General features: G+C 39.7%; 1 protein-coding gene across 1 annotated transcript; it reads left to right on the forward strand.

Annotated features, from left to right (window-relative positions):
• The first annotated feature begins 386 nt into the window (after positions 1-386).
• On the forward strand, positions 387-27,006 carry ARFGAP3 (ADP ribosylation factor GTPase activating protein 3). Its single transcript, XM_030960770.1, has 16 exons — positions 387-567; positions 6,200-6,318; positions 6,782-6,854; positions 9,309-9,440; positions 10,866-10,952; positions 11,804-11,885; positions 12,170-12,226; positions 13,343-13,389; positions 14,472-14,614; positions 16,647-16,772; positions 17,191-17,313; positions 19,809-19,946; positions 20,615-20,738; positions 21,648-21,738; positions 25,017-25,138; positions 25,791-27,006. Exons 1-16 carry the CDS (start codon positions 499-501, stop codon positions 25,806-25,808), a joined length of 1,551 nt encoding a protein of 516 aa, XP_030816630.1. The 5' UTR covers positions 387-498; the 3' UTR covers positions 25,809-27,006.
• The last annotated feature ends 633 nt before the right edge of the window (positions 27,007-27,639 follow it).

The raw sequence follows: 27,639 nt of genomic DNA on the forward strand, positions 1-27,639 counted from the left end.
GTCTTAAGCTGTGCCAGGGAAGGTTTAGTTCGGACGTAAGGTGGATTTATTTCATGGAAAGGTTGATTAGACATCGGAACGGGCTGCCCAGGGAGGCGGCGGAGTCCCCGGAGCTGTAGGAAAGCTGCACGTGGCGCTGAGTGCCGCGGTGCGGCTGACGCGGCGGTCAGCGTTCAAAGGCTGGGCTCGCTCATCTCCGAGATCGCTTCCACGCCGAGTGCACCCGTGACCCTGTGCAGGGCGCAGCCGCTGCGTGCGGGGTTCCCACCGCGGCCAACATCCCCTCGCACCGCGCACCCCGGGCCCGCCTCGCTCCGCTCCCGTCTCCGCGGCAACCGGGCGGGCCGGGCGGGGCCGCACCGCCCTCGGCGCCAGGCGTGGGGCCGGCCGGGCCGCGGCGGGCGGAGCGTCCCGGGATCTTCGGCGCGGGCAGCCCCGGCAGCCCCGGCCCTTCTGCCCCACGGCTCCCCCGGCGGCCCTGCCGGCTCTCCCGGCGCCATGTGCGAGCCTAGCAAGCAGGACATAGCCGCCATCTTCAAGCGGCTCCGCTCCGTGCCCACCAACAAGGTAAGGGCCGGGCCGGGCCGGCGGGCAGCGCTCCGCCGCGGTGACACGTCGCACAGCCGGCGGGGCGGGGGAGGCGCGGGGCCCGCAGGCGGGCACGTCCGGCCCGGGACAGCAGCGAAAGGCTCGGTGCGCCCTCGGAGTGGCTGTCCCGGGAGTGGGGGAGCTCTTCCCTGCCTGCCCCTTGTCCCTCCGGCCGGCATCCCGCATCCCGAAGGGATGAGCCCTTGGGGGGGAAGGTGCGGCGCCCACCGGGTGCCTCAGGTCCGCTGCGAGGGTCGTCCTCGCTGAGCATAAAAGCAAGCTCCCAACCAGCTGCAACGTAGTGTTGAGAGTGTGTTTATCTTATTTTATTTCCCTGTTTTTATTATCCAGCGAAGTGGCACAGCCACCTGTGCAGCGATAAAAGTTTGTTGTTTTTGGATCCCGTTGGGCTTGTCCCGTGCTCAGGTGGGTTTTCCGTGGTGTGCAGGTGTTCCTGCAGTGCCCCTTGGGCTGGAAAGGTGGCTGGCCAGGTGACGCGGCACAAGTGCCTTCAGCTGCTCTGTGCTGCTTGTTTGTGTTGGCTTTGCGATGTACGCTGAGAACATATGTGAAATATACACCCACCAGGAAACTTGGGATTAGCCTTATGAAGGAACACGTTGGGTTTGTTTTCTGGGAATAGGAATCCGGATGTCTGTCTCTGGTCCAAAACTGACTTCCACTCTTTGAACACAATTCATTAAGACTGTGCAGGTGTGGTTTCTCAAAGCAGAACTCAGAGGTGAGCTCTCAGTTTCTAACAGAAGTATTCTTAAAACTTGCCTTTGCAATGGGGTAAAAAGTTTATCAAGGAAAGGTCCTAGTCCCAACAGGGACAGTGAGAAATCTCTTACAAGCGCCTGAAATTCACTGGCACTCTGCCTGAAAATTGAGTAGTTTAGGGCTATTGTGGTTCTTTTTTTTTTTTTTTTTTTATTGGGATCACAGGAGAGCTAGAGAGTACTGCCCCTGCCTGGCAAGCGTGGAGTGCCTGGAGCAGTTCCCCTGTGCTGGACTCCTTGTTTCTGTGTAATCAGGTGGATGTGGTACCTGTGGTTGCTCAGGTGTATCTGTCTCCCATGTCAGATGTCACGCAGAAATTCAGTGTTGACATAGCAATAGTGGCACAATGTGTGCTGCCACTCACCATGGGCTGGTGGCAAAGAAGTGGCCCAGGCACAGAGAACTCGACAACAATGCCGTGGTGCCCGGTCTGGATGACCTAAGAAGGCAGAGAGAGAGAGAGTGGAAAACAGCAGCTTAGATCTCACAACTCAACCACTCCTGCCTGTCTGACTGTTTTCCTGAACTTGTTTCTTCCATCAGTTTCTCCTCTCATGTTTGTTTCCTTTCTGTTTCGTTTTGGTTGTCCTCTTCTTGAGCAGTCTATCTGCCCCTTTTATTTGCATGTCGTTTTTTGGAGGGGAAGAAAGACATGGGAAAGTGCAAATATTGAAAAGGGTTCTGAATTAAAAGCTTAGTAATTTGCTTTAGCTGTGCAGTTTATGGATAGAGTTTGGGAAGAGCTGCCTGGTCTAGGCAGGCATGTGCATTTACACTGTTCTGGGTGCTCTGCAGTAGTTCTTAGTGCATGTGAGCTTAGGAAAATAATTCTCATTTATATAAATGTGCAGTTTAATATGTGGGTTAGAGTGTGTTGAAAGCGATGTTTTAATAATTGTCTTGAAATTAACATCTGTAATTTGATGTTAGTTCCCTTTATGATGAGGTTTTGAGTTCTTGGTGTCTTTGGGTGTTACATAATGTAACTGTAGAGCTGCCTGATGACGGCAGACTGTTGATAGCTGCCTGATGATTTAACAAACGTTACAGTTACTAACTAGGATGTATTTTGTACCCATAAATATGTTCATAGTCCTTAAGCTACTTGATATTGTTAACTTGAGTGTTTGAGTTGTACAGCTCAACCCCTTTGAAGACTAGCACGCTCAGGCTGTTCTGAAAGTCTCTTTGATTCTGTCAGACCTTGTAGATCTGTTCCTCTGACAATGTTTTTTCATTTCTTTCTTTCATCCTGTCCCTGCTTGGACTCCCAGTGTGTGTGTTGTGCTGGTGGTTTATCAGTAGCTGAGTTTTGTTATTACAGTGTTATTTGGGTGTGGTTTGTGTTTGTGTTGGGTTTTGCCCCAGCATGGACTCTACTATCTTGTGCCCCTTAAGTCATTTGGAGGTGATGACACTTCCAACACTGGCAGTCCTCTTGCCTTCCCGTGGCCAGCCCTGCAGCTCCCTCCCTTATGCTGGCATTCCCGGCCAGGTGGCTGTGCTGTGAGTTGGCCCTACCTTTGCTCTGAGTCCAAGTGCCCGTGCAGAGCTGCTTCCCAGCGGGATCAGCAGCTGGATTAGTGCTGGTGCAAGAGAAGGAGGAAAGCATATCTGGGGACAGTGGCTGGTGACTAAGAGGAGCTGCTTGGGTTTAGATCCCCTTGAGTGTGGCACTGCCTCCTGAGTTCCAGCTGGGTTAGTGCTCAGGCAGCTGGATCCACAGCCCTGGAATGGCAAGGTGTGGATCTGTCCTGGGGCTGGAGCACCGTTCCCGAGGAGGTTCAAAACGTAGAGGCTGAAAGTCTCCGTGTAGCCCTGACCTCAGGGATAGTGCTCTCCTGAACCTACTCCCCTCTTCTGCTTGGGCCAAAAATAGCATTTCTATCAGCTATTTATTACTGCATTTCCATAGCCAAGGTCAATATTGTATTTATTTCTTTGTTAATGTAGTGCTTTGCGCAAGGTGGATGATTTATGATTTATTGACTGCTTGCTGTGGATTGTACCTAAATCTCTGTGTTTGCTCTTGTACAGACATCTCATTTATGTCTTTGGCTGGTTTTTCTCCAAAGTGACTCTTACTGAATCTCCATGTGAAGTGTTTCAACACAAAGTAAACAAAAAGCGTGCAAGTGCATTTTGAAAGCACTAAATTTTTTAAGCATATCCTTCAAATTTATTTTCAATCAATATTTTAATATTTTAATTGCCCCTAAATCTGTACAGAAAATACATTTGTTTTTAAAATGGAAACAATTTCTTAGGGTCGCTCTGAAATTGATTTTCATTTCTTCCCCCTGATTCTTCTTAAAATTTATGTGATTAGAAGCACTTTAAAAATTGAGAAAACTAAGCAAAATTAGTCTAAATGTTAGTGAAACATGCATCTATTTCTGTTGCATAACATTGATGGAAATAGCAGTTCCTCCTTTGCTTTTAGAAGAAATTTGGATGTTCCTGCCTGCATCTCAGTCCTGAAAGGTACATTTTTATGCCTGGGAATAATCTCCACAGGTGTCTGGTAGGGACTCCTGTGTGAGTGAAAATACTGAGCTGTGGCAGCCAGCTCCAAGGTGATGCAATTGACTTTGAGGTGTTGAAATTATACAGTGCTCATAACTGGAAGAAAGGAAAGGGAAAGGAGAGGAATCTTCAGGTATGTTTATAACTGAACTTTTTAAAACATGGGTGTTTTTTTTAACCACCCACTTCAGATTCTTGTTTCCCATTTGTACTCCAGGGAATTTCCACAAGACTTCCAGCTGCAAGTCAGCTTTGCTCTCCTGTATCAGAAGTGAGAGACCAGAGTTGTTCTCTTGGCTTTGGTTTCAAGCAGAATCTTCTCCTTTTTTGTTGACCCATCCTCCTTTGGCCTTGCAAGAAAAAGCCTGAAAGTAGTCAATTTAAAATGAAAATGAATCTCATGTTTTTAAGGAGCTGCTTCACAGAATTTGAGAAAAAAATAACAAGTTCTGGCTACTTAGGCTGTTGTTTGCTTTGAATATGGCATACGTGAAGTCTTGCTCATTCTTTTTCCCCCACCCCTTCTGTGCCGTTCTTCCACCTGAGCTTGTTTCAGGGGCTCCCTCTAACCCCTCCTGTTGTCCCCCATTCTGTGTTGCTCTCATTTCTGCTGTATGCCAGTGAATGCCCCATTTCCACATACAGGAGTGGGATATGTAAATAACATTAATAAGTGTTGGGTCCCTGTTGAGAGGGAAAGGCAGGACTTGCACCTGCAGGAGCTGTGATCTCCATGATGTCTGTGTGTGTTACCAGTCATTACCTAACTGCAGCTCACCCTTAAAGTGTGCAGTTGTTGGAAGAGTTAATGCTGGATCTGCTGGTGAACTGGGCTTGTGCCTGATAAATTTGGTCTGCCCAAGCTAAATAGACTCACATTAAGCTGAGGAGTTTAGCTTCAAACTGCTCCTGGGCATGTAGTTCAAATTAATTTGGATGGATGATGGGTGACATGACTTGAGCCCAGACTCAGGGCTTGTTTGACTATGTATGTACAAAAAAATAGAGACAAAAATCTCTGTCCAGGTTTACAGAGGGAGTTTCTGGCAAGAAGACTTCTTAATTTTATTTTTATTTTGTTGTTCAGCTTGGCAAGGAGGTGCTGGAAGCTCTGTGGTCTGTTTGTGATGTTCCATATGTCCCCACCTGTCTTAGAATAAACTTTATTTTTTATATCTGCATATAGCTAGAACTTCCATTGCTATCTGAGGATGCATTAACTTTATAGGAGGACATTAAAGGATAAAGTTGCAAATTGGAATGCTGTCAATTTGTGTGTAAAAGCTTGTCTCTTTGTAAAGTTATTTCTTATTAGGTGCCCCTGGGTGGATGCTTTTATTGTAAAAATACTTCTCTACAAATACTTCTTTGCAGATACCTCTGAAAAAGCATTGATCAGATAAAGTCCTGTCATACAGGAATAGATGTGTACACATGGAATTAACTCAGAATAGCTGTTTCTGTTTAAAGTTATTGTGTTCCTTGCATTTGATAATTTATTTGTATCAGATAATTTCTTCTGGTTCTTGCTTTCCTTGGTCAAAGAAGCACAAAACTCAGAATAGCTGAAAAAAGACTTAAAAGTTGTGGTCTGCTGCCCTGCAAAGTGTATGAGACACACACAGACACAGCTCTTGCTGTTTTGGCTGAGTGTTAGAGGTCCATCATGGTGGAAATTCCTGGGTTTGTGCATGCAGTAATTGTGGACCTGGTTGCTTTTTAACCAGCGTGGCACAGACAGTGGAAAGGCTGATGTGGCAATTGGTGTGTGATGAATCATGCGAATATCTGCAGAGGCTGTCTGGAGAAGCAGTGCTCAGAGGCCTTCTTCACACAGCTGGATTGCCATGGCTTGCCCTGAAGGTCAAGGTTTCAATATAGGAAAGTAGATAATGAGGGCATTAGTCCTGCTCATAACCTTCTGGGGACTCAGAGGTGCAACATGAGGAGAGGCTGCATTCGGGGAAATATTTCTTAACCACTTCCCAGTTCCAGCAGTGCTGGAAGTGCTGTGTTAAACGTGTGTTTGAACGAGGCTGATGTGGGTTCTCTGACCTGGTTTCTCAACCTGTGTACAGTGGTTATTTTTGGAAATGGGGAGGCTGTAGTTGTATGGGCAGATTGTGTAACTCCTCTTTAGATGTCTAAAATTAGGATGCGGGGAGTTGTCATGTTAACAAACGCTGGAAGAATGAGTTAACAAAGTTGGATCACTGCAGGAGTGTTACATTGACCTGTAATACAACTCTAAGGCCTGGTTATGCTCAAGTCCTGTTACTGATGTTTGCTTGCTTGCTTTCAGGTGTGTTTTGACTGTGGAGCAAAGAACCCCAGCTGGGCAAGCATCACCTATGGAGTGTTTCTCTGTATCGATTGCTCAGGGACCCACCGGTCCCTTGGCGTTCACTTGAGTTTCATTCGGTAAGTATTGCTGTGTTTTGACAGCAAAATTCATCTTTTAATGGTCTTGTTTGTTCACAGACCTGCTCAGAGAGGAAAACCCATTCTTCCTTCAGCTTCTGATTGTGTAGGCTTTGCTGTATCTGATAGCTTCTTGGTAATTGTGTTCAATTTGCCAGCTTTGCTTCCTGAAGCAGCTCATTGTGGTGGCACCTGAGTTCTACCCTTCCAAGCCAAACTATTCTGTGGTTCTGGTACTTGGGTGGTGCTCAGGCAGGCAACTGGTGCAGTAAATCTGCACCCTGAGCTGGTTCTAGTCCAGGTGAGTGTCCCAGTTGCTGACTCAGAGCCTTTTGGGGGCTGATAAATAACTACAGATTACAAAAAAAAAAGGTGGGGAGAGAAACACTTGGCAAAAAAAACAGAAACAGAGTGATTTTAAGTGGCTTTGGTGGTGACACTAAAACCATTTCTTTGTGTTTAGGTCAACAGAACTGGATTCCAATTGGTCCTGGTTCCAGCTGAGATGCATGCAGGTCGGAGGAAATGCAAATGCTGTACGTATGCCCAAGTGTTTGCTTTGCACATTGAGGCTTGATAGGTTTGGAAAATGTTGTCTGTCCTTACTGTCTCTCTTCCTGGGATTATTTTTATTTGTCCAGTCCTTTCTCTTTAATACAGCATCCCCCCTGCCCCACCTTCCCATCTTTAAAGAATTCCTCTTGATGCTGATTTCATCATCCATTCTTGCACCTTCTCCATTTTGGTATAGTCTGAAAATGTTTTGTTTTTTTCTTATAAGTCAGTGATGAAAATCACTGGAAAGGCCAGATCAGGTTCCTTGTCAGTACACATCTAATTTAGACAGCTTCTCAAAGATGGCTTGTAAAGCAAGCTTATGGCTCCTTGCTGTGACCATCATTCCTTCCATGGCTCATGAAAAACCATGCCAAAACCCACAGCACTGCCAAAAGTCACCCTGGAGTAAAGATCTGACTTCACCTGAGTTAGCACTGCAGATGAGACATGCTACATTGTTGGAGGGGGACTAGCAGTGTCATGGTTTGGGTCAATTCACATTGGCTGTTACTTTCAACTTTTTTATGTACTTACACAGCATGTTTGTAAATTGAAGTTCTGTTGACAGCTGTCTTGTTCTCAGTCTCCCTTTTTGTTTTTTGTAAGCTCTTTGGCAATCTTTTTCCAGCTTTTTCCACAAATAACTGAGAGTTGTTCCTTAAGTTGGCCCACCCAGTGTGGGAACATGCAACTTCCAAAAGCAGTTTCTGCTTTTTTTCTAATTCCCTGAATGCTTATCACTTATATTTTTTCATTTGTGCCTGGTCCTTAATGTTGTTTCTTTAGGAAGTTTCACCCAAGCTTGCTTTCCGTAGTGTTTTCCTTGACAATTTTAACCATCTTAAGTCTTTAGGATTTTTCTATTTTTTTTTCCTATTTACATACAAAAAATGCTGAGTTCAGGGTCATTGTTACTTATCTTCCATTTCTGTATTTTCCAGTCAGATATTTTTCTTTGAATTTGGCATGCAGCAAGTCACTATCTCAGGCTTACAGATCTGAGCAGTTACATGGTGTCTTCTCCCCCTTTTTCTTCTGCCTGTCCTTGCTAGGTTATTCCTTTCCATGTTAGTACTGCTGTTATATAAATGTCCTCATCCAGTTTCTGTTATGTCACTTAGTACAAAAAAATCACAGTTTTCACTAATGAGAAGAGGGGGATTTCATATTAAGAATAATCATCATATTCTTAATCATGTTAAGAATAGTTTCTTTTTTAGCCAAATGCTTAAAAGCCTTGATTAAATGATATCAATTCTGCTATGTAAAGGGTTTGAGGCAGTTGGAAAGAAGAGATGGCAAAGTCTGAAAAAGTCTTCTGTTAGTCTTAGAAAGCCCATTAGCAGAAGAATAACAATAAACCATAATTGTTTAATTTTCTGGGGTTTTGTCTTCCTTCTTGGATGTCACTGTTTCCTATCATACGTTGTACCAAGAGGTGCAGTATACCCTCAGCAACTCCCCAAATACCTTAAATTCTCAATGGTCTGGTTTGGATTACTTCAGTAGATTAATACTTGAAACGTGAAAAAACAGATTGGCAAATTGTCTGGACATTTGAAGTAAAATTAACACTCTTCTTTTAATGGCACTAAAAAGCCATTCCCTTTTGTTTCCAGTTAAATACCAAATTTGGGTTTTACTAAATATTGTCTAGAAGCATTTCTAGATTAGCATCACTCTTTTGTGTTCTGTAGTTGCCTGATGATGCTGAATCCTGGATAACAGCAGTCCTGAGCTTCCTGCTGTGTTTCAGATATCTGGAAAATCCAAAGTGTCCTTAGTTCCTTGTGCTTTCAGATCAAATCTCTATGGTAATTGGAATTAGGGTTTCTAAGAAACCCCCCAAGTTAATAGGTGTATATATTTACATGAAGAAATTCACAGTCTTCATTTATTAATTTTATATAAATACACAAGGCCTATAAACATATCTGGGCACATAGATATGTGCATAGACACCTCTTTCATTTGAATAAAGACCATTCTTGTACACTCATTTTGATACTATTGAGCATACACAGATCTCCCCAGCCTGACAGAGATAAATCCAAGCAGTGCCTTTTAGAATATTAGGAATGTCTTCTGGAGCACGGCTACTGGCAATTAATTTTACCTCTTCCTTACTTTTAATCACTTAATTCCAGAATAAGGATTTTTTGTATGTAATGGAAGTTTGCATTTGTATATGCTCTTAAAGCATCACACTGATATATTGGGGTTTTTGTTTTGTTTTGTTTTATTTATGTGTAAAGAAGTCACCAGAGTGGAGTTTCCTCTGCACTTTGCAGATTACTTAGACTCCATAATTTAAAAGATTAGATTTAGGCAGAGGAGCAGAGTGGTTTGCTGCATTGCAATATGTTTTTGTGTCAAATGTCATTAGCTTTTAAACCTGTTCCTCACAGCATTTTCTGTGTTCTATTTCCCAGTCTGCTTTTTTCCACCAACATGGGTGCACAACCAATGACACCAATGCCAAGTACAACAGTCGTGCTGCTCAGCTCTACAAGGAGAAGATCAAATCTCTTGCAACACAGGCCACAAGAAAGCATGGGACTGATGTGAGTAGTCTGTGTCCTGAGGCCTGGAGATTCCTGAAAACTTCACCTTCTTTGCCTCTAAAGTCCCTTTAAATTTCCAGTCAGTAATACAAAAGATTATCAATCTTCAGATAATGTGGCCATTTCTCCATGAACCATGTAGTGGTTTTATTTTTGCTTATCTGAAATTGAATGTTTAGAGGAGTACAGCATGAAAAATTGTAATGGAATTAACTACAGACTGTGTGTGATTTAAGAGGGGTTTGTTTTGAGCAGGTAAATAATGTATTTTTTTGTTTTTTCCCTACAAAAATAATATTTGCGAAATTAGCAAGTTGTGTAGAACTTGCTGTTCTCCATCAGAAATACTGAGGCAGTTCATGCAAGCTGTCAAAACATTGCTAGGTTGCTGACAGGAGTTAAGCAAAGTATCCAGAATTGATTTCTGAAGTGTTAGATAAGTTTGACAACAGTTCTCTTCTTCATACACAGAAAACATGTTTTGATTGTTTAATTCAGGTTGTTGAAGTTTGTGAGTGGTTCATTTGAAGTTGATCAGATGAGTGGAAATTAAAAGCAAGAAGGCTTGATTTTTTTTCTCTTATCTGTGCATCAAACAGCATGAAATTTAATAGATAATTATAATCTTAATTATTCATACTATGAACAATAGAATTCACATCATGAAGTTCAGAGAATATTTCTTTTGACTTAGTAAACAACTTACGATGTAAAATGTGTTCAAGTGTAATATACTGTGTGTGTCTCAGTTTATGGTAAGTTCCCCAAATGACTCTTTAAGGAACTGTGATTATCTTACTTCAATTACAGATTCCATCCAATAGTTTGATATTAAATATTTGAAAAAATCACTAAATATTTAGTAAATATTATTAGCTGTGCACTGCAAACTAAAGTGATTATGTGCTATTTAAATTACTGAAATAAATTTTTCAGATAATTGCATTTAGTACCAACCATTGCCTTCCCTGTCACACGTTAAAAAATTCCTTTTCTGACTTAGTGATAGAGCTGATTGCTGAATAGTGAGGTGAGCTTGTTGTACCTTCCCTGTCCTTTCTGACAGAGGTCATTATTCCTGCGTGGAGTAGGAAGAGCTGTGAGAAAAGATTTGCTGTGAGTAGTCTTGAAATGCAGGTCACAGGTTGGAGTCCTGTCCTGCCGTCCTGTGGCACTCTGGGGACCCCAGCCCTGAGACCTGGCTTTGGCTCATCCACCAGGAGCACATGAAATATGTATGAATTCAGTAAAAAAAGGAATGTCATCTATTGAACAGCAGACAAATTTGTAAGGAAAAAATATGGACAAGAAAAAAAATCAATACTTTTTTAACCTGAAAACAAAACAGAGTTGTTTTAAGATGAATGCATTGAAAAAAAAATACATTCATGCAATTAACCTGTAAATTCTGGCCCTTAATTTCAGCTGTGGACAGATGGGTGTGGAGCACCACCAGCATCACCTCAGAACAAAGAGGAGGAAGATTTTTTTGCATCCCATGTTTCTACCAAGGTACAAATTACCTGTCAAATTCTTGTTTGCTTTCTAAACACTTTGGTTGACTGTGAATTCTATGGTGAAGATTAAACCCTGAAAGAAAACTTCAGAGAGAAAAGATAGGTCAGGGAGTTAATATTTACCTGCTTTTCCTTCTGTGAGTCTCAGAATTCTTCCTGGATGTGAACCACTTCCTAAGATGATCATTTTAAATGACCCAAATAGTAGCTAAATATGGAATGAAAGGCTATTTTTTTGTAGACACAACAATTCCACTTTGAGACAGGATTTCTTGCTTGGAAGTGCCCTGATATAAATGTACTGTGTGGTACCTTGAGTTTGCAATCAGCAGAGTGTAACAGTTCTTACAGCATTTGTTGGGAGCTGGTCACAAACCTGCCTTTTGAGGGGGATGTGTGTGAAGGGAGTGGGAGGATGCACCAGGAATGTTGGAAGGACTGCTCACAATCAAAAATGTGTAAAAAACAGGAAGTGCAAGAGCTTCTAGTGGGGAGAAGGTGTGGTGATTATATGTAAATAAATCATTCAGCATACAATAAATAAATCTAAAGCACAGTAAAAATCTATATTACTGGTTTTGATGGTGAAGATATAGTAAACAGAATTCCTGAGAGGAGAAACAGAAGTGCTCAGGAGTGGGTTGAAACTGTCTTGTTTTTAGTAAAAGTAGGCATTTCTTGTAATAGCTGCCCTTATGAGTGCAGGTTTTAATCCTAAAAGCTGTAATCATAAGAATTCAATATTAATAAAGCAGTGATGCTTAGGCAGTCTTTAGCTAAGTGCTCATATTTATTTGGTGTAGTGTATTTTCTGTGCACTTTTGATTCTGTCTGTTTTTTTCCAAGGCAAAGGATACAGAGTGGATGTTACCAGAACCAGTTTCTCTCCAGCAGAAAACTTCAGAAAACATTCCAGAATCCTGTGAAGGTATGACTGATTCTTTGTTAACAATAACTTGCATTTTTATGATATTCTCTTAGTTTAGTCTCTTTTTACTTTGCTTTAATAGTTAAATAACCTAACTGTGCTTAATAGCACAAGAATTTGGGGTGCCTGCTGCGCTTTTAGTCACTGGGAAAGCTGTAATGGAAATACCACATTATGGTGTCTCTACCAGGCACTACCCTGAGTACAGTGAGATGTGTTTTGGTACTTCATGCATTTTAAAGAGCTTTCTGATATTTTTACCCTTGTTATTCCTTATGTTTTAGGATCAGAACATGGACCAAGTGTTGATGGCCTTAGCACATCCCCACAGCCTGCATTAGGTAATGAGTGCAAGCAGCAGAAAAGAGCAGCAAGTGTAGGGAACTCAAATATCCCTTTGAAAAGAGAATATCTGCCTAGGAAGAGCTGTGGAAATAGATTTTGCTCCCTTTTCAGAAATCTGAACATAAGAACTTGGACTGGAAAAATCCTGTGTTCATAATGCAATACCTTCAGTGACCAGGCTCTTATACTTAACACTGAGCAGTTTATCATGGTGTGAGTAAGGAAGAAAAGCTGATGGAGACAGAATAGAGTAAAATACCTCAGTGATTTGTCACTGCGAGGCTTGCCCTGCAGGACCAGGCTTCTGAGAACAAAGTGTTCATTCTCAGCAGCACAGAGTAAGTGCTGTCTGGGCCTGTTTCAGTTCTTTAGGCAGGTATGGTCTTCATCACTGTTTTTATTTGGGTTTGATTATTTTAGAGCTGGAGACTACAAACAACTTCACTGGATGCACTTCCTGCTTTTCTCATTTGTATCTTTAACATGTTCTCCTAAAACAAGTGCGTTTCTTGGTTGGTTTGGACATCTCAAGTTCTGTCTAAAGGAACAATCTCAGTTCTGTGTATGCCCCTTTCCATGCAAATTTCAGCTCAGAGTATTTTTTCTGTTTGCACAGGCATCCAGTAGGATGCTGTAGGAGCAGTTGATAATACAGGAGTTGTTTATCATGCTTGTGATGTTTTAGTGATGCAGGTATGTTCTGTGTGTGTCACTGGTGGGTTTGAACACAACCAGTGCCTTTCTAGACAGGAAAAAACTCACCTTGGAAGTGATACGAGGTCAGATGGACCTCAAGTCTAATTCAGAAGAGCAAGTCCTGCTTTCCTGTTCTGTTAACTGGCAGGAACCTGCAACAGACAACTGAGCTGTAATTTTATTCCGATTGCATATTTCCAAGAGATTCCAATCAAAGGTAGCTCCCCACATTTTCTTGGAGATATCCACAGCTCTGTTGCATAGCTTGGTTTAGTATCTCAGCCCCTTAGTGTAGAAAAACATGAAAATAAGTGGCAAAAACTATTTTGAGGTTGATGTTACAGAAATTTTCTTCTGGGATTCTTCTGGGATTAATAAAAATTGTATGTTAACTAATGTACATTTAATCCTTGCAGAGAGCACCACCTTCATAAAAAAGAAGCCAAATCAAGCTAAGAAGGGGGTAAGTGTATGTAAACAATGAGTATTTTTAACTGTATTATAGGTCATTTATTTCAAGATAGTTTAAAGATAATTTACAGACTTGCTTCTGCTTGGGGTCTTAGCACTTTCTTAGCATCTGGTCTCTGTAAAAAGGCATGAAGAGTGTTTAATGTCTCTGAATGATGGTTCAAGGCACAGGAAAACTGAGGAAGGCAGCTCAAGTTTTGAATGTGTGGCTGTTGCAACTGAAGAAACAGCCCTAATAGTCACCCTAATGCCACCCTGAACATGGCTGTCAGGGTGACAGCTTCTTACAGGGACTCACTCCTTTTAAGTCTGGGCCACTGTAGGACAGAAGATTTTGAAGGTTTATTGGAACAGATAATTTAGATTAAATCCCATGATTTTTACTCCCACTAGCCAAGAGGAATTTTTTATTCTGAGTGGTTTGTGCAGATCCGTTCCCTTCCAGTGAGAACAACAGAGCTGGGTTGAATGGTGCAGGTACAGTTTGTGATCTATGTGTGCATGGCCTGGAGCTTTTACATGAAGGCTTTAAAGCAATAAAAGCTGAAGATAAATGCATTGTGAATTTTACTGTTGCTGCAGTGTTGCAAGTGAGGAATTAAACACAGAGGAGACTAAGAGCAGCAGTTTGGGGGCTGTGCCACCATTTGAGTCAGCACCATTATATCCAGGTCTGCAGTATTAAGTGTTTTATAAATAATGGTTCCATTGCAACAAAATTTATTATATTATTCCTATACAACAAAAGAAACCAAAGTTGTTCTATGTGTTATATATGTTTGAGCTTGCCAATCTCTGAACAATTAAAATCTGAATACTTCAATTTTTCTGTGGGACTTCACTGCAAAGCTAACTAAATTTGTAAGAACAATTAGCAGAAGCAGAATTTTGAAGTCCAAAATATGGAAAGAAGTATTTTCTCTGCTCCAAATTGTCCTTGCTGTCTGCAAGGACTGCTCTCAGTCAGGACGTAGTGTTTGCTGTTGCTTTCACATCTGGCTGTTGAGTCAGCTGAGGTGTTTGTCTCAGTTATAATTTTGGGGCTTTTGGTTTTTCCTTTTTCTATAATTCCAGCTTGGTGCCAAAAAAGGTGGCTTGGGAGCCCAGAAAGTGAGCAGCCAAAGCTTTAATGAGATTGAAAAACAAGCACAAGCTGTAGATAAAATGAAGGAACAAGATCTTCACAGTAGTAAGAAGACTGAGAAGGAAGAGCCGCTGTAAGTATGAACTAATTACACAATGGTAAACCATGAAGCCTAATTTAATGAGCTAATTGACACCATTTTAAATACTACCATAGATTAGCATATGCAAATAAAACTTCAGTTCTTAAAAAAAATTCCCAGACAGACATGGTTAAGATAAGCCAAGCAGTAATTCCCCCAGTGCCTTTTTTTGGCTATTAAATATATGTTTATACAGTTGATTACTGTGGAAAATTAAGTGTTACGAAGACTCTTGGCTCTTGAATTTTTTTCATCTCATGCTAGTTACCTAGTTTATTTTGGTTTGATGTAGTGAGCTCAATACTATTGAAAGCAGTCTTTCTAAGAGCATAGAGGATATATGGTAAGAGCAGAGGAGGTTTAAGTATGTCTCAGATTGCCTGATGAAAGTTTTCAGCTGGTTTATACTGGAACTGCCTTCACTTTCACCAAAACCCTTTGAATAATTCTGTCTGAGGTCTTGAATCTGTTGGTGGACCTTAATTAAAAAATACTCAGCCCTAAAGCTCAGAGGGTGCTGTTCCTGATTCCTCTGCTAAGTGCTTTTGGTTTTTAATATTTCATTAGTTGTCATCAAAATGATGCTACTAAGTAGTTGGTCAGTGTACACTTTTACTGTTACAGTGCTTAACATCCTGTCAGGTGCTAGAGAATCCATCCTATAACCTTACAAGAAGTCTTCTGAATTGTTACATAATTACAGGATCACTTTTTGCTCATGATACCAAGGTCTTTGGTCTATAATCTCCTCCCTGTTCTTTTGCTCACTTTTCTGTTGTCCTTTCAGAAATGAATGTTTTGGCTGTGTTAAAAATGCCAATTCCAAGGGGATCATTTGAAGTGTTTTAACCACAACATCATGGTTCTTAGTGTTTGCCAAAAACTACCAGTGGAGAGACTGTGAAGTAACAACTACATAATCAAAAAAAGGATTGTTCATGTATTATTATTCTTTATCAATATTGTCTTTTGACTGTATAATTTAGTTTGGAAGAAAGTCCCAAGCAGTGTCTTGAGTTTTGTATCAGAAATGTATAAATCTAAAGATCCAAGTCAATTTTTATTAAAAGTTCTGCAACCTTTCTGCTGTAGCTAAAACCCTCAAAAAATGCTTGTAAACATGAGGGATGCACATACACTGAGTTTATGGACCAAGTCCCAGTGGAGGCAAGAGAACTGTATTTCCCTGAGATTATCAATTAGGTGGCAGCAGATACCGAAATGAAAGGAAGGGTGAACTCTGCTAAAATTGCATTTGCTTCCAACTAATTTGTGTGGTGTTTTTAATTTTAAAAGCTTGAGTAATAAGCTTTACTGAATTAATTCAATATGATTTTGTTATGTGGCAAGGAGTGGAAGTGATTCTTTTGTAGTTTAGTATTTGGAAGGAGGAAGAGTTCTGAGACTTAAATGTGATTTTGAATTCTTACACAATTTCCTTATCTTCTGCTGTGCACTGACAAGAATAGATAGCTGACATTACATCTAAAAACTTGATCAGTATTCCCATTTGTTTTAATCAACAGCAAATGAGATTTTGATATTCATAAAATAGATTTCCTGAGAAGGGCTGCTAATCTTCCTGCATAAAGTGCTTGGTAGATGTTATCAGTTACTCCTTTCTGCTTTGCAGCGTGTCTACCAACAGCATCCAAAATCTCATTTGCCTTTCTTCTGAAAGTTCATTTGTACTTCATCCCAATCGAGAGTTATGAATTAAAATATTGCTCATTAAAATCAATAAAAATTGTATCCCTTTTGACCTGACAAATTAAATTTAAGCAGTATTTCTGCAATTCTGTAATCAAGATGAAAAACTTCAGTCTCTGCTGCATTGCTGTGACTGGAAAATATTAAGATGGTTTAGAGGTAGGGATGGAGACTTAGCTGAGCCCAGATGTGCCTTAAGGGAAGACATTAGAAAATACAGTGCTGAAATAAATATTGTTGATGTTCTACTAATATTCCTGGGCTGATTCCGTGTAGCATTGAACCTTTCTCTGATAACTGTGGTTTTTTCCAGTGTATCATCCTTAAGGTTGGCCTACAGAGATCTTGATATTAAAGCCAAAGAAGAAACCTTAAACCTCTCTGGTAAGAAGAAAACAGAACTGGAGAGGCTTGGCATGGGATTGGGCAGCAATAGGAGGTATGTGAAGTTCTGGAAACTGTATTTGAAATACTTATCCCTCATTTTACTCAGGAAATTAAGAAATGGACTAGAGCATGCTATGGAAACTTGAGCAATATCAGCAAAAAAAACCTTCTTTTTGTCAAGGGTAAACTTCTGATAGATTTAAGTTCTAACCTGCCAGACAGAGATCAACCTAGACTGTGTTTTCCAGCTGCCAGAATGGGCTTTGTGTTCAGAAGTCCTGTCCCTGCTTGAGAGAACAACAGTTTTTCAAGGATTTCCTTTATTTTAATTCCTCTTTCTTTAAATGTCTTTACAGTTTGGGCCTTCTCAGCAAGCTTCAGAAACTAGATTTGGGCTTTGATTTCTTTTTTTTCTTTTAGGGTGTGGGTTTTGTCATCTCTTGACATACTTATTTTCTTCCTGTCCCCAGTGGCATTTCTCACTCAGTCGCCTCAGAGATGCAAACAATCGAGCAGGAAACACCTACAATTGCAAAGCCAAAGAAGAAGTACATGGATGATGTGGAAGACTCTTACTTCTCTTTTAGCTCAAGGTATTCTGTAAGCTTTTGATTCTGGATGGGCCCAGAAGTTTATGCAAACTGGAAGTTTTTATGGAAGTTTTATTCCATAAAAATATGCACAGTGGTTTTGAAGCTGTGTATACACGCAGCATGCTTTCAGGGGACATTGAATCAGAAGAGTGGTAGGAAAGTTGGCTTTGCCTCAGTGACAGATTTGTGAAGGAGGGGAGGTAGCTTTGTTGGAAAAGTGGTCTGAACTATTTGTTTGTAGATTTTATCTTGTCCATAGTTGAGTCTCTGCTTGCACAGACAGTTGCCATATAAACTTTCATTAGATTAGATTTTTTGTCAGAATGACTTGTGTTCATTACTTTTTTCTTTCTTTCTTGTGCTGTTGTCTTCAAATTAAATAAGCATTGAAGTCTGATATTAGATGTGCTACAGTTGCATCATTCTCTGCATGCCAAATGCACAAACTTCAGTCTTTTTGAGGTATTGTGCTGGGTGTGTTGTGTGGATGTCTGCAGTCCTATTTCTGAGAGTCCTATTTTATATATCTGAACATAAAATGTGAGCAAAAAATAATTAAGACATTTGTTATCAGAGGAAGAATGCAATGCACACTATAAAATACTGCTCTTGGGAGAAGAAAAATAATTAAATCTTACAGGCATTGATTGCAATGAACCAGCTGTTTCTGGACTGAGAGATGTAAACAGGTGTTGCTTTCATAAACTGCCTTTATTGGCTCCATGCCACAGCAACATGAGAAATTGTACCTAATTGCTTGTAGACAGGCAACAAAAGCACAAAGGCTTTTGTGTCACTATTTTGTAGTGCAATCACTGCAATAGAAATACAAATGTGGGTCCAAGGAAAGTGGCAGCAGTCTTGTAAAATAAAGCATAGCATTTCAGTGCTTGCCTGAAAAGACTTGTTACTGCTCTGAAATTATTCATCAGCTACCAGCAGGCAAAGGATGAATTATGGAGGAGCTTTTAATGTGTTGTGGTTCAGTGATTAGAGGATAGATTGTAACCTGGCTGTTCCCTGCTCTTGTTCTGGTTTGAGCTGGGAGATTTAATTGGAGTTGGTACACAAGTTCATTCTCTTTAAAGAAAGAACAGTCAGATTTGGACTTCTTAAGGGTATTATTTTCTTTTATTTCAAGCTGTGACTTTGAAATAGAGGCAAAGTAGCTTTGGCATCATCTTAGTATATGCCCAAAAGCAAAATAATCATACTGGATATTAGAGTGTTGATAAGTGAATTAAGCAAGCTAAAGGTCTCAAGGTTTAGACATAAAATTGAAGCCTCTGAAAATCCTGAATTTTGATATTTTCTTTTGCTACAGTTAATAAAATCTTTACTAATATCACAATGTATTTTTTTTAATTTTGTGTTAAATGCAGTTTTTCTTTCTCTCCCCCATCCCAAATACTGAAGAAGTATTTTGCAAAGCTGCAAAAATCTGAGAGAAAAGGTTAGAGAAAAAAAACCATTTTTATTCAAATCAGCTCCTGCAGCCCCTGCCCAGTGCCATGGTTTTGGTGGCCATTGTGAGACTGGGAAGCTTCAAATCCATGAAAACACTTTGATTGTTTGTTATTATGGAATTTATAAAATTGCTGTGGTTTCTTTTTGTCTGTCAGGAGAGAGGCTCCTGCTTTTTGTAGAAGTTCATTCCAAATCTGTCCCTCATATTTTCCATTCTCAGTGCTGAGACTTTGCTGCTGCACGTGTCGCATTTTCATGACCTGCAAAAACAAGTGGCCTGACCATTCATAGTGTAAACATGGAGAATTTTTTTGAAAGAGTATTTTTCACAAGATGCAGGTGCAGACTTAAATATCCTGTCTTGTTCTACTGAATGGTTCCATTGTCCTATTCCTCTGTGGTTTTGATCATCTTTTTTCCCTGTCCTGGTCATAGCCAATATTCAGGTAAATTTATTTCTTCAAGCAAAAAATCTTAATCTTTGGCATTTTAATAGGTTTTGGTGGCTTCTTTTTTTTTTTTTCCCAAATACTTTCCACATATGCTGGGGTATGTGTTGGTAATCAAAAGGGGAAAAGATCAAATCACGTACCAGAATTTACATACATGCTTCATTTTTTTCCCTTTTCTTTATTTTGTGTTTTCCCCACAGTTCTGATGTGCAAGAGAAGATTGCCTTATTAAATTCAGACTCCCTTTCAAGAAATATGTTTTTAGCATTTAATTTTAATAAAATGTGTGGCAAAACTCACAAGTTCTTAATATTTGGACTAAAAAAAAACAGAACCAGAAAACCAGAAATAAAGACTTTCCTGCCTGTTCTGATCCATTGGATTCAACTGTACAAAGCTTCTAAAGCAGTATTGTGAAATCCAAATTACTCACTGACAACTGTAATTTTGGTGAAAACATACTTGCTAGTGAACATTTACAGCAGTCATTATCTAACAACAAATAAATACATTCCCATTTTTCAGTAAACAACAAAGTTCTGACTTTTCAATACGTTTTTCTTTCTTTTATTCTAGGTACTCTGATTCTTCAGATCTGAGGAGCAGCACTTTCTCTAAATGGGATGACAATTCAGATGCTTTTTGGAAGAAAGAAAATAATAGTAAAGACATTGATATATTGTTAACCTCAAAAAGCACCGGATTTTCAGACAGGTACACCAAGAAAACCAAACTGATTTTTTTGTCCAGAAAGCCCAAGTTTTAAAGTGATTTGAGTACTGGTCATAGTAGTGGGATTTTCTTCATTCTGTAGAGGGAGAATTTGGCCAGAACTTCATCAGCTGTCAAGGGATCTCCTGACTGAATTTCTTTTGTAAGCTGAATTTCTTCCTTACATTTTAAGCACTGTCTGTTGTGCTCAGAGTTGTTCAGTGCATGTAGTGGAGGTAATTCCCAAACACTTCCGGCAAAAGAGGAAATAGACAAAAGATGTGGGGAGGAACTCAAATATTTGCACTGTTCTGAGCACATACCTGCTTTGTTTATTGCGTGATGAATCAAAGGAAACCTGGTTAACAAATGAATGAAAATTTGGAGTGCTCAGTTCTGAGGATGAAGGTACTAGAGACACAAACAACAGGTCTGATTGTGGTGATAAAAAAGATATTTTCTTTATGACAATGTATTTCTATCTTTGTAACCAAGTAGAAGATATAATGGGGGTATGTGCTTGTTTGGTGTTTTCTGCCTCTCTTCTTTTTACTTTAAATCATATTTTTCATTTACTTGTACAGTTTGAGCACTTGAGTGCTTCTTGTTTGATTCCTTTCATTCTTACGTGGATGAGGTTTCTGTCCCTGATGCAGTTTCTTTCCTTCCAGGCCTGCATCCCGGCGTAAGCCTGAACATGAACCTTCTGCAAACACAGATGAGGCACAGAAAAAATTTGGCAATGTCAAATCCATTTCATCAGACATGTACTTTGGAAGGCAAGATCAGGCTGATGTAAGTAGGAAACGGTGATAAGTGTTTTTAAATGTTAAAATATTCTTTGACTATAAAAACGGTATTCTTGTGAGTTACAGAGAAGGCAATAAATAGTTAAAATTGGTAGAATTAGTGAGCTTATGGAATTATGTCCCCTTGATTATTTGTTTGATAGAAATGTACAAGTTTCAGACTGTTTATAATTTAATTTTAGGGAATTGCAGTTGCATGCAGGACTGTACCTCCATCATTCTTCTCATGATAGAAGTGGTAGACTGTGTTTTAGCACTCCTGATTTTTGATAGAAGCAGGCTTAATTTGTTCTGGATACCCAAACTGATGCCAACAAACCACTGCTGAAATACCTTCCTGCTGTGGATTTGTTACATGAAAACATCATTTATGTTGTAAAGCTAACCAAGTAAAGAAATTGTTCAGTGAATTGCATGGAGTTGAATCAGCCTAGAAAAAAGGAGATCAGTATTGTGCTGCATTTTGGAGGTGAGATACAGATTTTGAATGAAAAACTAACAGTGTAAGTACTAATTAAAAATATAATTACTGTTTGCAGGGAACTTGGTAAAAGTTGACTTAAAAGTGTCATGTGGTTGGAAGGGTCAGCAGGATGTCAACTGCAGTGCTTTCCCCTTGGTTTCACATTTTTTAGTTGGTGTTTTTAATGGCTGCACAGATTTCCAGCAGTTGTAGGGTAACTAACAGCTGGTGGGACCTTTGCGGTTGCAATGATAAATGTCACTCTTGGGTAACTCAGAAATGAGACTGTGGCAAACTCAGTGTAAATGATGTGAAAACTGAAATGGGCACAACTTCAGTTCTAAATGTCTGTAGTCTCTCAGATTATCTGACATGACCTCAAAAGGTGACATCAAGGTGGTAAAATCCCTTTTATTCTCAATTCTTTTCCAGTATGAAGCAAGGGCTCGGCTAGAAAGGCTTTCTGGAAGCACGTCCATAAGTTCAGCTGACTTGTTTGAAGACCAGAGGAAACAATCAGCAGGTACATATCAAACAGTGAGAACCTGGAGCATGTGGGGAATGCAGGCCCTGACTCTGCTCCTAATCACACTCATCACTGTGTTCTGCAAGCAGAATGCTAATAGCTCAAATGGCAGGTGTCATTGTTTAAAAATTAACCCCTTAAATTTCAAGTTCTATTTTTGATTCTGTAAGTTCAGTATTTTATACTGGGGGCTGTGTTGCAAAAAACAAACTGTTTTGTAGATAACATCTATCAAAGGAAAACTGTAATATTTTCCAATGAGGTAACACCTAAATGGACTCTCAGGTAGTTTTTTTTGATCAGTTACCATAAGTAACTCATTAGCTGTCATAATACTGGATCTAGGAAAAATCATTAAATAAATGTTAGTGGACTTGAAATTCCCATGTAATCTGTTGCAGGGCATATCCATTCAGGGGGATATTTCCTTCTACCTCTGGCCTTGTAAAATTATTAAGAAAGATCTTCATTGTCTGTTTCAAAGATTTGTTGGAGCACCTCACATGGGAGAGTGTAGTTCATCAAATCAGAAAGGGAGAAAGATCAGATTGAGTGAAAAGAAGCCCTTAGGGTATTGAAAATGTCTCATGTTTTCTTTCCAACACTTCTTGGATTGTGCAATAATGTGCAATGGAAAAAGTGGCAAATGCTGCAACATTTTATAGGCATAATCAGTTGAGTTTCATTCCTTAACTTTTGAAGAAATTGGAAAAAGAAGAGTTACTGAAGAACCTGAAATCTGTGAGTAATTATTCAAACAGCCTGGAAAAACAAACAGTGTGCAGCATCTGATTTTACTTTGGAAAAGTAGGAGGGAAAAACCCAAAAACATGTGACTGTTTAGTTTTGATCCCCTGAAAGCAAATTTGAATAAACTGACTAGCAGAGAGCACACACACATGGAGGAAACAGAATTTTATATTAACTATATAATTAATATAATATATTTCTATAATATGTTATGTAAATATGCTATATAATATAATATATTTATTTTAGGTATTATATAACTATATGGTTATTTATAACTCCTGATACTGGTTGCTTAAGTAAAACCGGGATTTAGGAATTTGAAATGTGAAAAAAAATAATTAAGGAGGGAAGAAGATACCAAGCAGAAATCACAGTAAGTTGTTTTAGCCACTTGAAAGAGCCTTTGCCACATGGTGTCATAAATTCACACCATGTCAAGTACTGAAACTTCCTTTCCTGCATGTCTCTGCTACACCCCTCACCCCAAAAACTGAGGGGTGGCCCTTCTTGGAGAAATGCTACTACAGTGACAGTTTGTCTGGTGTGGAATGAATGTCCAGGCTATCATTAGTTCCATAAAATAAATGTAATCAGGACACTGTCAGTAAAAACACCACTGTAGTTCTGGAGTCCTTGCCAAGATAAAACATCCTTTACTCTAAGGTTGTTTTTATGAGCACTGATGAGATGTCAGTGGGGGCTCCTTGCTTTTGTACAGAATGCCGTAGGGAAGTTTTTAAGCAAGGAGGGGGCTGCAAGAAAAAGCCTTTTTGCGTTATTTCAAAGCTGATGCTTGAGAAAATCAAGTGGCTGACTTGGAGGGGCTGATTTGGAAGGAAACCACAAGAAAAGGAGGTGCTTTCCTGCCTTGTTTACATGAACTTTTTCAGACCAACCAAACTTAGCCAGCAAATGATGAGGGATTTCTTGTGGCTGAGAAGTGGTTAGAGCTTCTCAGGTTATTTATATCTGCAGATTTTATTTCTGTGACTGATTTTAGTAACAAAAATGCCTTAAGCATTTGATGAGTGGAACAGATCGTAAGGAAGTCCAGGTTACAGCTCAGAAATAGGGCTGTCTGAGGGAACTTTTGAAGATAATCTGTAAAGAGCATCTATAGTATCTATAAACCCATGCTGGGTTGAAGGATTGGACTGGGAAGTTCTCTTAATGTGACAAGATGTCTGTGCTACAAATCATCTTCTTATCTTAGGTAACAAAATTATCTCCAGGATTGTCTGTCTCAGCCTGCTGAGGAGGCAGGTGCCTTTAACTTCCCCGGACAGAGGAGCTACAGGTCCCCTCTTCCTTCTCTCTCTTCCTCCTCCACCCCTGTTCAGAAGGTTCAAAGGAGTCTCCATTTGGAAAATGGTCTGGTTTGGGATGGTTACTCCCTGGAGCTCCATTTATTCCCAAGATCTTTGGGGTGACCTCATCATGGCCTCCTAATGCCTGAAGGGAGCCCACAGGGAAGATGGAGAGAGACTCTTGACAAGGGCCTGGAGTGACAGGACAAGGGGCAATGGATTTAAACTGACAGAGAGAAGGTTTAGATTGGATATTGGGAAAAAAATGTTCTCTGTGAGGGTGCTGAGGCCCTGACACAGGTTGCCCAGAGAAGCTGTGGCTGCCCCTGGATCCCTGGCTGTGTCCAAGGCCAGGTTGGATGGGGCTCTGAGCAAGCTGACATGGTGGCAGATGTCCCTGCCCACGGCTGGGGGATGGAGTGAGATGATCTTTGAGGTTCTTTCCAGCCCAGGCCTTTCTGTGGTTGACTCAGTGATCACAGTTCTGTGAATTTGGTTTACTTGGATTTGTGCCTTTGATAGTATCCCATATTTGACTAAGGCATGCCAGTAATTATTTTCACCAATGAGTGAGTGACAGTAGCTGTTAGCATGTTAATATTTAGCATGCAGTTAGAGTGCAGTTAGAGTAGTTAATTAATTATCTTTGATTTCTGTTACCTTTAGACCTGCACTTTCCATAATAACAGCTGAGCTAATTCTGTCCAAATTTTAAGGAAGGCTGGGTTGCCAGCATTGTTCTGGAGTTATAAAACCTAAATTATTTACATTTACTGTAATTTCTATGGATTTTTCCAAGCCTCGGATGTAGTAAGGCAAAATGTTTGTGTTTATACAGCATGGAAATCACCCCTATGCATGCACACTAATAGGGTTCATCACTTCAGCCACCTCTGAAGTGCACTCATCTTTAAATTGCAAGGGGATAATAGTTGTGGAGGATACAAAACAACATTGTCACAGACTGGAAGTACACAATAAGTCATCTACTATCCAAACATCAATTGCTTTGCTGGGAATGCAGAGTGTAGAAGATGACACTCTTGGGTGGAATTATGAAAACCTGAAAACAATCCAAAGGAAGTGCATTTAAGACATTGAGATCTCTGTCTAGTGCTCCTGGTCATACATTGTACTTCAGGGAGAAAAAAAAAAAAGGTTGATTTTAGTATTTTAAAATTCTGTTTCTTCCATGTGTGTGTGTTCTCCTTTTAGGAAGCTACAATATTAGCAATGTCTTGTCTTCAGCTCCTGATATAACTCAGTTTAAACAAGGAGTGAAATCCGTGGCTGGAAAACTTTCTGTCCTTGCTAATGGAGTCATGACATCTATACAGGTGAGTAAAAATATCACAATCTATTAACCATCAGTTCAAGCCTTTCTATAGGGATTTAGTACCATGGATCCTGCCACTGAATTATCTTTAGGGAGAATAGAATGCATTTGGTTTTCAACTCTGTAGAGCTCTCAAACTAGACAGTTAATCTTTAAAATTTAGAAAATAAATGTGTATCTGCTAGCTCACCCTCATTAGGATATCTTTTTCTTACAATTACAAAATCCCATCATGAACGTTACTTGTTGTCTGTCACTCTAAACTCATCACAGTTTCTAACTCGGAATGGAATAGTTTGGGTGGAAGGGATCTGCAGTGATCATCCAGCCCAGCTCTTGTGTTGGCTCTTTAGTTGACCTCTGATCCATGTTTTTGTATGAAATAAGCCATCCTGGCCTCGGTGTCCAGCATGTTTTGTGCTCCAGTCACTTGGCAATTCCTGTATGAGGTCATTGGGAGCTCTCAGATGTTTGAAAATCAGGCTGATTATCCTGGAATTCAACCCTAAACTGCAGTTCTTGGAAGCACTGATCAATTTTCTGAAAATCTTGAAGAATTCAGCTGCTATTTATTGCACAAATTGAAATAAAACTGATTTCTTTGTGTGGAAAGCCCACTCATACCTGGTTTGTATTTGTTTTTATTTTTCTAGGACCGATACGGTTCCTAACTGAAGCTAAAGAAGGATTCCTCTTCAGGCACACAAGTAATCACTCTGCTGATTCAAATGAAGGTTGCCTTAAGACTGATGAAGTTTTTACCTGTTTCTTAGTGCAGATTTCTGACTCAGCCTCTTCTTAGTGCTGTTTTATCTTAACAGAGCAGAAATCTTGCAGCAACTTGTTACATTGCATATACTTTTTCTTTTTTCTTCCTTTCCAGTCTTTATTTCTTAACAGCCTTATTGTTAGATAAGCTGGGAGCTTTATTTTGTTACTGGCTCTGTCTGTGAGGCAGGAAGGAGAAAGGAGGTAGTGGTGTTCAGTAGACTGTAGCAAAATATACATTTAATTTAAACCTGTGTTGCCAGGAAGTAAAAGCTCTTGAAGTCATAAATTGATGTGCATTAAAACTGTGGGGAATTAGTGGTTTAATACATTATTCCAGCTAGAAGGTTCTGTGCTTAGATGTGAAATGTGGAGAAGTCAGAATGTGGTAATACTGAATAGTGGATTTCACCTTGTTGTGGGAACAGTCTATTTATTCCTAGTTTTGAAAGTTACAAAAAAAAATTGCAATATAGAATCCTTAAGTGCTTTTAAAAATTCTGTATTGTGTAAAAATTGAAAAAAAAAACTTGAAATATACTAAGGGCCTAATACAGTAGTTAATTAAATACTTGTTAAAAATGTTTAGCACAATCTTAGATTTTTGATAAATTATCAATTATTGAATAAGGAAATAGGGGGCTGTGTTTTAGACAGTCTAGAATTTATTGCTGATTGATGACATCCTGCATAAAAATGATTATGACCTTAAAGAAGAAACTTTTCAACCAAGAATGAATTCAAGTTAATTCTGTTCTGTAATTTTCTTAATTCAAATTTGTAAACTGCTGATATCTAATAAAAACAATTGATATAAACTCAGTTTTGCATTCAGTTTCTATGTATGGCCATCAGTATCCAGCTTTCTAAACATTGTCATCTGTATTTTTTCTGTACAGTGGTCTGGTAAAATCAGCCTTTAATTTCAGGTAGTCAAACTTGCTTTCTTACTAAATTGTTGTAGTGATTTAGAATCTAACCACTTAAGTTGGGGTGGAAAATAAACTACGGAACTGATCACAGTTAACAGTGTAGCTGTATTTAGGATTTAATTTCTACCTGCCTCTTATCTAATTCCCACTTCTGATAACCTATTCTTGTAGTTGTTGGGTTTAGATTTATTGATTAAATTTATTCATCAAAAAATTGCCTTTATTTTCTAGGAGAGTTCAAAGATGAGCATTTGTTCTGCCTAATGGTACAGCCTTGCAAATAAAAGATTTGCTTTCCTACGTCCTTTCCCACCCTACAGAGATGATTTTGGTAATGTAACAAAGAAAGTGCTCAGGGCATGCTTTGGTTTTCCCTAATTACAGGTAGCAGTTTTTGGCTTTCAAAGCATTCTTCATTTGACTGTCACATAAATTTATTCAATAATCAGTGATTAAGATCAACTTTTTGGGGTTGTGATACACAAACAGCATCCAAACTTGCAGAAGAGATGCTCCTCCAGTGTCTGGGCTGCATATTCAGACATCTGAGGATGGATGCAGTTGCTTCAATTAGGGCAGGGAAGGGTTAAGAGCTGTAGTAGAACCTAAGGGTTCTATCCCCTCTCATGGTTCCTCATTTGCAGCAATTTGTGACAATATATATATATATATATATATATATATATATGCATGCTTTTGTGACAAGCTTGTATGGGAGACTTGGCATTGGTCACCAGTTGTGTTTTGTTGCAGTTCTTCTTCCCTTAATTCCCTCTTCCCACCATTCCATTTTATTCTACAA

This window comes from Camarhynchus parvulus, chromosome 1A, assembly GCF_901933205.1.
Source record: "Camarhynchus parvulus chromosome 1A, STF_HiC, whole genome shotgun sequence".
NCBI classification, from domain to species: domain Eukaryota; kingdom Metazoa; phylum Chordata; class Aves; order Passeriformes; family Thraupidae; genus Camarhynchus; species Camarhynchus parvulus.

Coding starts and splice junctions, on each gene's coding strand:
- ARFGAP3 (XM_030960770.1), top strand. CDS start 499: ATGTGCGAGCCTAGCAAGCAGGACATAGCCGCCATCTTCAAGCGGCTC. Junction 13,390..14,471: donor CAAATCAAGCTAAGAAGGGG/GTAAGTGTATGT, acceptor CTATAATTCCAG/CTTGGTGCCAAAAAAGGTGG. Junction 20,739..21,647: donor GAAGGCAAGATCAGGCTGAT/GTAAGTAGGAAA, acceptor ATTCTTTTCCAG/TATGAAGCAAGGGCTCGGCT.